The sequence below is a fragment of the Clavelina lepadiformis genome, chromosome 5 (assembly GCF_947623445.1).
Source record: "Clavelina lepadiformis chromosome 5, kaClaLepa1.1, whole genome shotgun sequence".
NCBI lineage: Eukaryota > Metazoa > Chordata > Ascidiacea > Aplousobranchia > Clavelinidae > Clavelina > Clavelina lepadiformis.
This window is the reverse complement of record NC_135244.1, coordinates 13841053-13855277: the sequence shown is the minus strand read 5'-3', so window position 1 is coordinate 13855277 and position 14225 is coordinate 13841053. Positions and strand designations below refer to the sequence as shown.

Sequence of the window (14225 nt, the reverse complement as noted above, 5' to 3'; positions counted from 1 at the left end):
GCTAACCTTTCATTATTAGTGTTTACCATATTATTTAACATCTTGCATGATTTAAGCAGCCCTTGGTGCTTTGTTGTTTTTCCTTGTTTATGAATTGTGTGTAACTGAACACAAAGGTTATGTGTTGTATGATTAGTACTATTTTTATCATTCGCTGCAGTAAGTGACTGTAAATAAGTTATGATGCTGACAATCAAATAACTGATTGATGTAAATAATATGGCTCTTAGTCTTAAATATGTGCTACATTAGTTGCATAAGCCATTTAAGCATTTAAGCCATTGTTCAAACAATGTTTGTGAAACCAGTCCAACATGCGGGTCTAGTACACAGTTACAACCGCCTGATGCATTTGTATAGTAGACCACTGCTACCCAAATTGTGACCTTATTTGGTTATGCATTTTTGAACTAGACCCGAAAATTGAGTGCATAAAAGCTCAGTCCAAGTCATCGAGTTCAAAATAATGCGTGCACCTCAAGTGTGGCAATGAAGCTCATGAAAAGCAGTAATGACTGATTGAGTGCGCCAACGCCAAACTCTACAGTCTGGGTTGCAACCATGGCAGTGCATCCTGGTCTTAGCTGTCCTGCACCGATCACCCAGATTTTGGCTGTCCTGCACACTCAAATTCTCGTAAAAAAGTGCCGTGCTTTCTAGTCAGGTTAACGGTAGGTCTACTATCATATGCATGTTAATTGTAATTAATGTGAATGTGCATGAAAGTTTTATAAAGAAAAATATCATAACGTAACTGGAAATAATCTAAATACCGAAGTAGGATACGATATTAACCAAACTTTCAGGCTTTTAAACAAACCAAACTATCTAATCTAGGCTAATCATATATATGAATCATAATTAATTTTCAAATTCCATTTAAATGGAAATAGGTGCTTGATGATTACTTTATTAATGGGTCTCTTTTACTTTTGCACTCCCATATCAGGATCATATTGAGGAATTATAACCTCATAATTTCTTTTCTATTACCAGTCATAACACTCTCCCATTGAGGCCATCAAGTCGAAGTGCAAAAGTATAAGAGACGCTTATTAATTTGGTGTCATATAGCGGGTAAAAACTGAGGTACATATTAAGGTATTCTAAAAATTGTGTGCTTCCAAAACATTCAGGCTCTTTTAGCAAACAAACCCTAAGATAGCTAAGAGCTAAGATAGTAAGAAGCTTTGGTCGCTAAGTTTGGAAATAAGACCGCTTGGGCTTGGACCGCTTATATGAGTACCAACTCAGAAAGCTAGGACGAAAGAGAGAGAGAGAGAGAGAGTTTATTTCACCATTCAAAACAAACTAAAAAGGATTATAACATAATTCCAACATAATTGATTGGTGTGGGGCAGCGGAAAGACCTCACGGTAATCTAGGTTATCTGCCCCAGATTCTATTGTAAAGAAAAATAATTAAAACGGATAGAAAAAAAACATTTTGTACTTATTTCTAAGATTTGTGCATATTTTCAAATACGTCTTAAAAAATACTAATATGCTTATTTTCACTTGTGAGCTTATTTTTGTCTTATTTTAAGGGCAGAGGTTCCTACTTTGGGCATTTCAACCCCTTTAGTATACCATTTTGTACCAAAGAGATACAAAAATTACGAACATGCAAATAATGTCTCGCTTCGTTTTTTAGGAACATTGGTTGTCTCCTCCTGTTGTGCCCTGTTTAAAGTGGTACAGTATTCTTCTTTTGTTTCCTAGTCGTGCTTATTTTTGAGTCAAGACCGATGGCAACCCTGACCATAGGTTATACTTACAGATATAAAATAACAACCATAACCTAGTCCTAGAGCTTTAAAAGTTTTTCAAGTTGTTCATAAATAAGAAGGGAAGGTGCCTTCACTGGGCTGTATGCACCCATAGGCAGTAGTAACATTAAGGCAAAAGAAGCACTTGCTTTCATAATTTGTAAAAATCTGGCACTAAACAATCCTGAGTGCCAAACTTCATTTAACAACATACCTAATCGGGGACTAAATAACATATTTGCCTCCGAAAAAGTTCAACCTGGCTATTTCCAAATTGTGGAAAACGGAAAAACATATACTGTATGTACTGTTTTTAGAAATCAAGTGCACTACATGAAAGTCTTAAGATATCTTTGCTTTTTGCCCGAGATGTCTTATTTACAAGATATCTAAGTCTATGCTGACATTGATATATTTAGGTCTTGTGCTCTTGTACCTCTGTATCTCAAGTATTGTCTTGATCTTGAGTATAATCCGATATAATCCTGATTCGGATCTGGTAGGCTATTCAAGTGCGGCAAATGTTTCGCAATTAAACTGAGCTGTGTTTTTTTAATGATGACGGCGAAAATATGTGTGTTAAGCTTACCTTGGCGCGGATTGACTTTGGATCTCGAGGTAACTATATACGGAAATACCGCAGCAGGCATCATCAGACAGTATACCCTGAAATGTGTGTAGGCTATAAGGACATGTTGCAGTACGATCAATATGGAATTAAAGTTTTTGTGTACCGAAAAACATACTTTTGAAAGACTGGTGTAGCCTACACGAGTAAGCAACAAAAAGTGTGCACCGGTATGGCGGTGCCGGTGTGTGCGAAATATGACTGTTGGGGAAATACTTATAGCCTAGCTTATAAAATAGCTTTTTTGACCCATTTTGTGCTCCAAATAGCTACGTTGTGCACCAGGTGGTTACGTTGTGTATCGGACATCGGTGCACAACGCTTTCCCCCCATACTTGCAGTACGTTATGACGGTATGATGTTTTGTGGGTTTGGACACATAATTTGGACAATTTCAATGCAAATAACGGCTTGCGAGCAGTGAGAACCAAAGACAAAACGGCAATTAGTTTGAATATGAAATCAAAAGTAATACCAGCAAATATAGGCTAACAATTTTTAATCTCTGCTTCGCTTAAAGTCAAGCCGCTTAATTTGATGTGTGCTTTGACCCTTTTCAATGCAAGTGATCGTTTGCAAGAGTGGTGAGGACCAAAGTTAAGTCGCTAAGAGTATTAAATGAAAAATAATGCCTGCAAATTTTCTATTTTTCTCTTTTAGAATGATGGAGAAGCATGTGGAAAAATTTTATGTTTGGTCAATGCGGAATCGTATTTAATTAGCAATTAAATTTAGCGGAATACTGAACATACTATGCGAAATATTTTTATAAAATTGAAGAATAACTGGCAAGATAAGCCGTATATGTTTGATTTAAGATGTTTTGTTGCCATTTGATGCATATTTTACCGTTTTTTTTTCATTTCCAACTTTGTTTGAAGTAATTTTGCTACACGCCAAAAATTGTAGATGCCACAAACGAAAAAAAGCTTTGTCTTCTTTGCCATATGTTCATGCACTTGTATACTAGACCCAAAAATGAAAGATACAATCTGTGGCGATTGATGCATGCAATTAGCCACTTACTGAATTAGGGACATGACGAGAATTAGTTACAAACCTTCCACATTTGCTGCCGGTATTTGTTTTATGTTTTTGAGCAATTCAAGCATTAAAAGTTAAAGTTGTAAAATATATTGATTGTAGCTTGCAGGCCAAATTAGAAAGTTTACTGTTTTTTGGGTGAAAAATCCCTCGTGCAAAAAGATGAAACAATAGCCAATATATGCGCAATTAATTTTAATTCCCTGCACACTTAGCAAACTTTCCAATCTGGCTTGTATGCAGTCTAGTCTAGCTTATAGTCTTCGCTCATTTGCGTGTCCATTTTTGTAAGTTTACTGCACTTGAGGTACAGTATAAATTAAATGTAACTTAAAGTTAATTAAAAATAAGAACACCAGAGTCATATTTTTTGGTTTGAATTGAAAGTTATTGCAATCCTGGATCAAACACGATCAAACGCTCCAAATGTTCGAGTTTATCATCAGGGAAAACGGATGAAAAAACGCAAAGAATTAGATGCATTATTGGGTTAGAATATATGTAATTTATCAATTTTAGTGAATAAGAGATAACTCAAAGTATTTTGATGATTGTTTTTAAACCTGTAAACAGTGTGTATGACATATCTATATATTGTACAACCTCTTAAGTGTTATTATTCTTTACCAGCAACATTTACGTTATTTCATAATAGAAAAATTTTGTATATTTTCAACACTTTTTCTTGGCTAATTGTTAACCCAACCTGAAAATTGATCAATTATATTAACCTTAATTCAACCCTAATCTTTTAACTAAACGTTAGGTGGGATTCCTAAACTAATTCAAACCTTGGTTCGATTGATAATAACAAAATTTGACTACTTGCATGTTTTTTTCTTCAAGCATAACTGTCTATCTCTAACTATGCATCCTGTTTTCAAAACAGTCACACTGTTTTGCACGTATTATAATCTTAAATTTACTTGTTCAAGTGTCGAAAATTGTTAAAGCTGCTTATCTTATGAGAAGATACTTTAGAGCAGTGGTTCTCAACCTTCTGATCTTGGCGGACCCCTTTTGCTGCTGTCAAAGCAGTGGCGGACCCCTGAAGTTTAAGCAAACTAAGGGTTCTGAGACTGCACTTAAATGTTTCTTTGCTTAGTTTTACTTAATAGTCTTGGTGCACAACTGCGCTATTCATTCAAAATAACATCAAACTATGCGGATATTTTTACTTAAAATCACTGTATCCAGCTGTCTTCTCGTATAATCCGCAATCTAGTGCATCACAATAGGCCTTCCCTGCGGGTGATAAATCTCAATAAGCTTTTGTATTGTCCCATCACAATAGGCAATTAAGCAAATGTTCAAGCCTATTTCAAAAAGCAATGATAAACAGCAAAAAATTTTTAAAAACTCGTACTTTATGTTGCAAATTTCGAAGTTCTCACGGACCAACTGAAAACGTTTCGCGGACCACCGGTTGAGAACCACTGCTTTAGAGCATACTTTAGAACTTCCTTTCCACAAAGTTTTCAAGTTAATTCTGCATTAATTTTGTGTATGTGTATACTTCATAATTTATATAATTAAGTCAAAAATTATTGTGATACCCCCCTCCCAGAAAATTCGTCATGGCCCCAAAGACGGTCATAAGCCCTAGCTGTTGAAAAACAATGGTTTTTAGAAGTTAATTTTCCATTTCCTATTTTCACAGGGAGACGTGATCGTGTGGATTACGAGAAGATTAAACAGCAATCGCAAAATTCTGACATCATTTATAGTACTTCTTCTCGTGATGGTGAAAAGTACTTTACATCTGGAATAATGTTGAAGAAGAATACAAAAAGGTTTTGAAGCGAATTTATTTTGTAAATTGAGCAAAAATTGAAGTGAATGAGTATTAAGTTCTAAAAGTTTTGAAATCTTTGTAAAGCAGAGGTACCCAGACTTTTTTGTCTCAAGATCTACTTTTCAAGTAACCTACCTCTTGTAGTCTACCAGTTCAGTTTCAACATTTAGCAAATCCACACACATTGTTTCCAGTAGTTTTTCATATTTCTCCCTTACTAATCGCATTGTTATAACATGAGCTTAACATTGTGATGTCACATTGACACAATTCATAAAGTAAACTTAACTAGGATGCAAAACGCAAATGATTGAAAATGCATTCGAAACCCGAAGGAAAAATTTAAACTGTTTCACCTGGTAAAAATATTTGTTTATTTGTTAATAAAATGATATTGGAGCCGAAACAATAAAATCGGAATCCACTCATTTCCGTCCTTGCATAAATTCCTTCTCAAAATTTAAGATTCCTCCCTTGATGAGGGTAAACATCACAAAACAAAGTTTTATAAGTTGTTTTAGAGTTGGAAATATCGCTTTATGATTATAACTCAGCCCTTAAAAAAAGAAAAGAAAGCAATCCATTTCATCATTCCAAGCGCTTGGTTTATTTGAGTCTACAGACCAACAACATAGAAAAAATAGATTATTCAAACAACTAATGCAAGAGTGTCCAACCAGTAAATCACGGTCTACCAGTAGTCCGCAGACAGATCCCAAGTTGACCGCTAGGCCATTAGAAAAAAATGAAGTTTTTTTATGTGTAACTGTTAGTTTTGTGGCTTGGGGCAACTATATGCCTACCAAATAATCGAGTAAATGTCAAATAAATTGTTTTATTCAATTTAGTGCTTTGTGGACTAGTGTTTTGTTACTTTGACGACGTTACGTTACTGTTGTTACTTTGATGGTATGACCAACACAACTATCTATTATTTGCTGTGTCAAACAGAAGAGTAGTAAAACTTAAAAATTGAATAATAATTAATCAACCAATTACTTTGTCTTTGGTACCTAAACAATCCATTTATCAATCGAGTACCAATTGCAAATCCTGATTAATTTATTCGAATAAAATTTGGTTACCAAAAAATGCTAACAATTGACTATACTTAACGAAACCTTTACTCTGTGTATGTATGTGCTTGAGAGAAGGTGGGTTTGTGATGTGATGTCTACCTACACCAACGGAGAAATATAGAAATTTTGGGAAAAAGTTCAACGCAAATGTGCAATAAAGAAAATGGGGAGGATTTCAGTTTTATTGCTTCTGCGTTTATGCCATTTTAACAATAAAATTTGTTTACTCGATAAGCCACTTACGCAGTGATTACATTTTTAAATAGGCTGATTGTCTCTTTGTTTCGTGAAGAAATATAAACCTTTCTTTAGGGCATTTTTATTCATTTGATTTTTGTGCCAGAGTTAAGTTTGCTAGACAAATTTCATTGTGACATCACAATGTATTTTACATTATGTGCAAAGTTATGTTGGGGAAACCTGAAAATGTTTGAGATTAGCAAGTAAGAAATATGAAGATACACCGGAAATGATGTGTGTAGATTTTTGATGTTGACATTGGACTGGTAGACTGCAGGAGGTTGGTTACTTGAAAAGTAGACCTTGGGTTAAAAAATGTTATGCATAGTATAATGTTGAAATGTTAGCATAGTATACGATTTATTCCCAACAATAGTCCTAAAAGCTGGTTAAAAATTTAATAAAACCATTTAAGTTAACATTTACTTGCTTACTTGGTAGCTGGTAGACGTAACTACCCAAACTCTACTCACAAAACAAACAGTTATGCTATATGCGCATTCAATAACTTTACATTTTCTAATGCTCTCGCCGTTGACTTAAGGTTTGTCTGTGCTAAACTGGTAGACCGCGATTGACGGGCGAGGCACTCCTTTCATAAAGTGATGAAACAAATCACATACCATTACTTGCAATGATAAGACCAATTTTAACGATGCTGCATTCTTTACATATTGCTTCAAGTATGGTTATCTGCAGGTTTGAAAAAAAGAAAAGTTGCACTGCAAGGCGGATATTTTTTATATGTATACCAGCTTGTCTTCTTGCTTTGGTTGCTGCTTGTGTAACTAGTTCAATTGGAATAGTCTGGATGCAAGTACAACTTAAGCGTGACATGGATGATGTGAAAGATCGTCTTACAAAATGTTAGTAATGTACTTTTCTTAGATAGTGATTTGAATGTCAAGATAGAGTCACATTTTAAATGTACTTAACTGAATCAGACTTATAATTTCTAAGTATTGTATTTATTACTGGCACACTTAAGTGTTCTTTGCAACTTGAATATATTGAAGGAAGTACCGACAGCAGTGAAGGAAACAATAAATTATTACTGCTGTCGGATGAGTAGTATGAATAAAATGCTTCGAAAATCAATGGAAAAAGTTCTGCCGAATTAAAAAACAGCCCAAACCCCTTGCATCATGTATTTATTTACATAGGTGGGCAGTATCGCAGTACTATAGTACCGAATTACTGTACCGTGATACTTTTTCAGTACCGAGACCGTCGGTACTTTTGAAAAAAAGTAACGAATCCCTGTACCAAATTACTGTTTTCAAGACATTTCATTCAGTCCCGGTACTCGGTACTTTTCACCTGATAATTTCAAAATTTTAACAAGTATGTTTTCAAAAATACATGTTCCTTAATACTAATTTTACCATCTGTTGATCTTATTTAATCTAGAAATTTCAAGGAAAATCGCAAGCGATTAACGTCACATATGTTTTGACCTGGAGTAACCTTTAACAAAGGCATAATAGTGGCAAAAATTGCAATTATAGCAGTATCTTTTACACAAAAAGTACCGACAAAGTACCGACCTACTTTTTAAAAATAGTACGAAATACCAGACCTGTCAGTACATTTTTTGCCAAGTACCGGTACCGTTACCGACGCCACTTCATAGTTCCGACTGCCCACCTTTGTTTATTTATCAAATGACAATGATATTATTCATCTGAAACCACACGTTTTCATTATACAGCCAAACCACATATCCCATGCATTGATGCAAACATGTATTTGAGTAAACAATATTAATGACCATAAGTTTTATGAAGAAAACTAGGATTAAAATCATTAAATTATGTTGCTTTGACAATTTCTATGCAATCTACTCAAATGAAGGGGGGTGTACATGTATGAGTAACACATATGGGTTGCAACGAAAAGATTAAGCGACCCAACAGATAATGCCCGGTGACCCAATTTCGGGTTGTGGCCCATAGATTGAGAGCCTATGCACTAAGTGATCATTACCTGGATAAACTTCTTCAGCCATATCGCTTAAGATATGTGTAGTGTGACTTGGCTTAATTCAGTCTTTTCGGGGATTTTCAATATTCTAGTTGTTTAGGTTTTGGTATCTCTTGCTTTCGACATAAAAATTGAAAAAAATATTTTGAAACTGAGCTCTCTAAGCAGTTAGCTAGCAAATACTAATCAATACTTTAAGTTCCAGTCTAGTCCCGGTTGCCACTTTAACTGAACAATCTGTCATGTCAGTTTTAAATGTCATGGATTGGTAATTTGCATGTAAAACATCAAGTAAAATGGTGAACAATACCTTTTTGCCAAAATGCCAGAATGACTACAGTTGTTGTTAGCAGTAGAAGCAAATCTGTTTTTTAAAGTTGGTGGATAATATGCTAAGGCAGTGCTGCTCAAATTGGGGCTTATATCCCAATGGAAATGTGAATGAACAAACAAAGAATTAAAAAGTTGGTGTGCAAGGAATGAAAAATTAACTGGGAATTTATTGTTATATAACCTATTTTGTTAAATCATTCAGTAGAGCAATGGAAAGCTGACGAACCCGCGTCTCTTGCAAATGTGCAAGAGCTTGTCACTTCACTGGAAAAGGAAATGATGCAGATGCGAGAAGGAGATATGGGCATCCGAACATTGAATACTAAAATAGCCAAAGTGCAGCATCAGGTACAATACATATTTTTCCATGCTTTCGATTGCTGGAAATGGAAAGTGTTTTGACATGGGGATTTCATGTTTAAGCTTCGTATCAATAGAGTCCATTTAATCTCATCCTTGAGTTGCTTGTTTTTTAGCTTGACAGTGATCAAGGAAAGGAAGATGCCACTATAAAGTTCGCTGCAGCACTCGATGATATAGGAACACTGCAGCAGGTATTCTTTTCAACTGCCAGTTGACTGACGAGCAATAGTTTTAGTTGCTTTTATAAACACTGTCGTTTCTAAATTTGATAAGCAGATACTTTTTATGCATGTGTTAACAATTATGCATGTATGTATGCAATGTGCATGTGGTCAACTGGTCATCTATTACACCGCTGAGCATTTGCCCTCTAATGGCATGAGATGCCTATGTGAACTGTGTTTAATGTTTGAAGTTAAACCTTACATTTTTTGCATAGTTTTGTTATTCATTGTTTTCCTACATAAACATTTGAAAAGCATAAAGCAGTTACAGTACCATCACTTTTGTTGAACATAAACAGTTTAAAAACTTCCAATTTGCCGAACCTTCAGAAACTAAAAGACAACAACGAACGTCAAGAGATCTTTGAGGCGGCTTCGAAGAAACATGACCATGACTTCAACTCTAGATTGGAAGACATTCAACAAAAAGTATCTGAGGTGACTAAAACAAAATATGTAATTTGGGCACTTGCGGATTTAGGGGAGAGGCCATTGAGCCATAACCCGCTCACAAACCCAATTTCTTGGGTGATAGGCCGTTTTTCATCTTCATTCTGTATTATCGCATTTCCTTGTTTGTGACTACTTACCAGCTATAACCTATAGGAAAACATAAGTGGGTATACGGCATTTCAAAATCTTTGTAAATATCCTTACAAAATCAATGTGTACTGCATTTCAAAAGTGTACACCCTAAATTGGCAGCTGTTATGCGAATAAGTATAAAATTTCATTTCAATTCAGTTCATTTTAAAGTGTTTTTTGAAGTGTGAAAGCCAAAAAAATTTTGAAATTTGAAATGAAATTTTAGATACACCTTTTAAAAACTTTGCCCCCCCCCCCTCCCCCCGTCCTCAACGCAATCCTAAATAGGCCACTGAACTTGGGGATAGTTAATTGAACATTTGAACGCTATTTGTGAAAATAAAATTTATTTTTGTAGGTTGATGCAAAATCCAGTATCATATCATTGCAAGTGAATCCATTAGTAGAAAAATATCCAACTTTTGGAAAAGATATCGTTGATCTCATAGAGGTAATTTTACTTGCGTTTAACCCATGATTCATGAATATTATTGATTAGACTTGGGAAGTAATTTACTTTGTTCAAATATGCAATATGATGTACAGTTAGTGGAATGCACAACCATGATGACAACATTCTCAAATCATGAAAAAATTAAATATTATCAACTTAGATGACAATTCTCATATCAGTCACATACAATACACCAATTTATACATCTTTCGTTAAGCTAATCTAGCCTTGTTCTTAATTTCACAGAAAATGAATATTTTGAACAAAACCATTAGTGCAATGCAAGAAGAGCATTTGTCTTCAGAAACAAAATCCCTTTCACAAAACCAGAATTTAATAGATCAAAACGGCAAAAATCTTCGTCCCGTAGACTTACCAGTTCCATCTGACATGAGACTTGATTCAACGCCAATTCCGGAAAGCGGTAAAGATGAAATAATTAATAGCAAACCCTTTGAAGGCAACATTGCAAAACAAAGAGTACCCTCGGTAGGCACTGATTCAGCAAACGTTGCTCTTAACGTGGACAATAAAAGTGCCAATCACGTAAGTGATGATGAGGAAGAAGTTTTATCGACATCACACGACACAGACCGACAAGTTGGCGACACCACAACCTCGTTTACTCAAATTCCAAAAGAAAAAGAATCATACATCGAAGACTAATCGCAAATAACGAACTACATGAACAAGTTTTGTAGGGCGTATAGTTCATTGTTTTCTTGTTGGCAAGACATCTGCCGCATTACGTGATCATATTGTGTTTTTATTTTACCTGTGCAGCATTTCCGTTATGAGTTGTTAGTGTTTTGTTGTCCTTTGAAAAGGTGTAAGTGATGAATTACAGTGTCCTACGTTGTATGCATATCACTGCGTATTCCAGTTCACAATTTGAATTGAAGCAGTCAGCATATGTGCTAGGTATGTGAAACATTTGAACAAAACTGTACATTGCTTTTCTTGTTTAATTCATAGTCACACGGTGGCGCTATGCAGTCGTTAAATGTAATTTCTTTCCAAGTTTTGTGTCGGTTTGTCCTGCATAGTGCACACTTTACGTAATCATCGTGATTGCGGATATTTTTACTTGTTTGAAAACAGTAATTTTCACAAAACGATCGATTTTTTTCCGCTTGCTATCGAAGTATGTAAATAATAACTCGTAATAGTACAGCATAATTCTGCTATGCTATCGGTGATGTACTAAATCCAACATAATATCACTTTCATATTTCTTCAGAATTTTCAAACAGTAAAGCAACTATGTTAAAATAAAGGCAAAAGTGTTTTGTTTTTAAATTTTGTGATTTTCATCTGGCTTCGCAGAACGACATTTAAGTTGAACGACATCTTGGTGTTAATTTCACAATTCCTATTTCTTGGAAGAGATTAGTATTGTTTACCGGCTTTGCTTTCTATCTGTAAATCTGCCATTTGGGATTCTGTGTAAATACAGTCGTAACAGTTTTTACTCGATAGGTTTGATGATAGCATCTTATTGTTTTAAAATCTCCACTGGGAATAAGTATTTCAGTGTTTATATCTTGCATAGCAAAGTAGGCAATTTGTTGTAATCAACCTTATCCGAGTTTTATCACGAACCGTTTTGATATTTGTTATCTGTTAAGTACAATGCCGCTTGAAGTAGCCCGTTAGGAGTGGATGTTTATGCCATATCAGTATTATCTGCACTCATGTTTGTCCCCACTGATTATTATCATTTTTTATCTGCGACCATGTCTGCCTACTTTATTTTCCCATTTAGACTCTTTTCTCACTGCAAATCGTACTAAAGTCCAATCGTTTGTTTATGTTTGCAACTTTTTACAATTGGCGCACTTTTCTCACCGGTCCACTCATTGTACTGTAATCAAGCGGTTGTCGGTATACGTGTGGTATTTTTACTAAGACATTTTAAGGTTTCCCAAAACCGTGTCGTACCAGTTTGTTTTTATGGCGTTTTTCTCTTGGGTGATGTTTTTCACCTGTCGGAATAAATATGCCGAGTTGTTTGTACCTGTACCTGCTCGTGTGTTCTTGATACCAGCAGCAAAAACCGTAATTCGCTTGTGAAATTCGTTTGCACATATGACTGCTCGTACACATGTAATTACAAGCTCTTCACATCCTTCAGCAAATATTTGGTCAACAACATTGCGCACCAACCGGGCTGTCTCGTCGGAGGAGACCTAATATTTTCTCCTGTACTATGTTGTACGATGTAGAATTCAAAGTCACATGGCGCAAAATTTTATTGCTCGAAGCAGTTATTACGGTTACGTAATGGTAACAGATGCGATTTCGTAATATTCGGTCAAGTAGTATTAAGATTGCTTCCTGCATTTCACCTCAGGTTACTTTGAACGACACAGAAGTAGTAAGTGCGAAAGTAGCTCGTGCCACGCACACCGTTGTCCGAAATTGGCGCCATCGATTGAGCTTTAGTTAATGTCGTAATGATTACGATTTAATGTTGCTGACTCTATAACGCATTTTTAGTTTGCTTCAAAACAAATTTTCAACCGAACATAATTGGGCTATCGACTTTTTAGTCTAACCTCGGGTAACAACCTTTACAAGCCATCAACTTATCTTGTCACTCAAAGAACCAAGCTTTATCATCTTCATGCTTGACTGGTCAGTGGTAGTCGGGTGTGTCGAACGTTCGACAACAAACAAGTGGGTTTGGCAGCCAGTGGACTCCAAGTCAACAACATGTTGTTTTGAACGCTTTCTTTGAACCTGTTTAAACGAGTTTTCGCCGGCAAACGATCTTTGGCAATTTTTTCATTTGGAAAATAAGACGAAATTATCGCCGTTAACTCAAAAACAACGCCGTAAAACTTTGAAATCGTCATTATATCAACAAAGCGACACTAAACCTATAACTTGGGTTGTATACATAAACCAATGGAAAAAAAATAAAAATGTTTTCTGTGTAAGTTTCTACAAAATTTAAGCTTTGCTGAGCTCGGGTTTGTAAATCTGTTTTCTTGTTCATGAACGTCATCGTTGTGTGGTATGGCGTACTTATATTATTATCAAACAATATTCGATATGATAAATTGTACGTCGCTGGTTTAGCTTCGAGCTAATGTTTAACAAGCGAAAGACGCGCCAACTATAATACTATACAATGCGCACTGGTAAACAGTTGCGCAATTGAAGTGGGTGAGGAGAAATTTCCATTCCTTTCAACTTTGTCCACAGCTTTGTCGCGTTTTATCGAAAACGTCGTAAAAAGTACCCATATTTGTCCTGGTCCACTTAAAAGGGAGTTTTGTGACAAGATAAATGCTTCGGGAAAATATACAGAAGCTTTGGAAATGCTGTTGGATAATATTATATTGCATTGACGCGATACGTTTACCAAGCTTTCAAAGACATTGATGAATTATTTACAGCGCTTTACTGGAAATGGTGCTACTGAGGGTAGATATAAAAACGTGAAGTAAACATCCGTTCCCCAAGATCACGACTTTTAATGAAAATAAGTTTTCTGAAAAAAACTTTCCAGAAAAAGTCAACGTGAAATTATTCACAGCATGCATTTTTCAGAGAGACCCTTTCTAAAATATCACTGTAGATAACAAAAAAACAAAAACTCCAATCACAGTAGGGATGTTGACGTCAAGGAATACTACCCTCTCCCTGTTATATTCTTTATGAATATAAGTGACGTTTAAACAACATAAGATCCATTTCCGCTTTTCCTAAAAGTCGTAGTAG

The 14225-nt window shown here is 35.4% G+C and overlaps 1 protein-coding gene across 2 annotated transcripts; it reads left to right on the top strand.

Moving 5' to 3' along the window:
• Positions 1 to 2180: 2180 nt before the first annotated feature.
• On the top strand, positions 2181 to 12518 carry LOC143460757 (uncharacterized). Of its 2 annotated transcripts, none has more exons than XM_076958374.1 (8): positions 2181 to 2386; positions 5101 to 5233; positions 7254 to 7420; positions 9073 to 9218; positions 9347 to 9424; positions 9788 to 9895; positions 10401 to 10493; positions 10743 to 12518. In XM_076958374.1, the coding sequence occupies exons 1-8, from the start codon at positions 2341 to 2343 to the stop codon at positions 11160 to 11162; spliced, it is 1191 nt and encodes a 396-aa protein (XP_076814489.1). In that variant the 5' UTR covers positions 2181 to 2340; the 3' UTR covers positions 11163 to 12518. The 2 variants fall into 2 exon arrangements, with proteins under 2 accessions (XP_076814489.1, XP_076814490.1); XM_076958375.1 differs by having other exon boundaries at positions 2235 to 3929.
• Positions 12519 to 14225: the final 1707 nt, after the last annotated feature.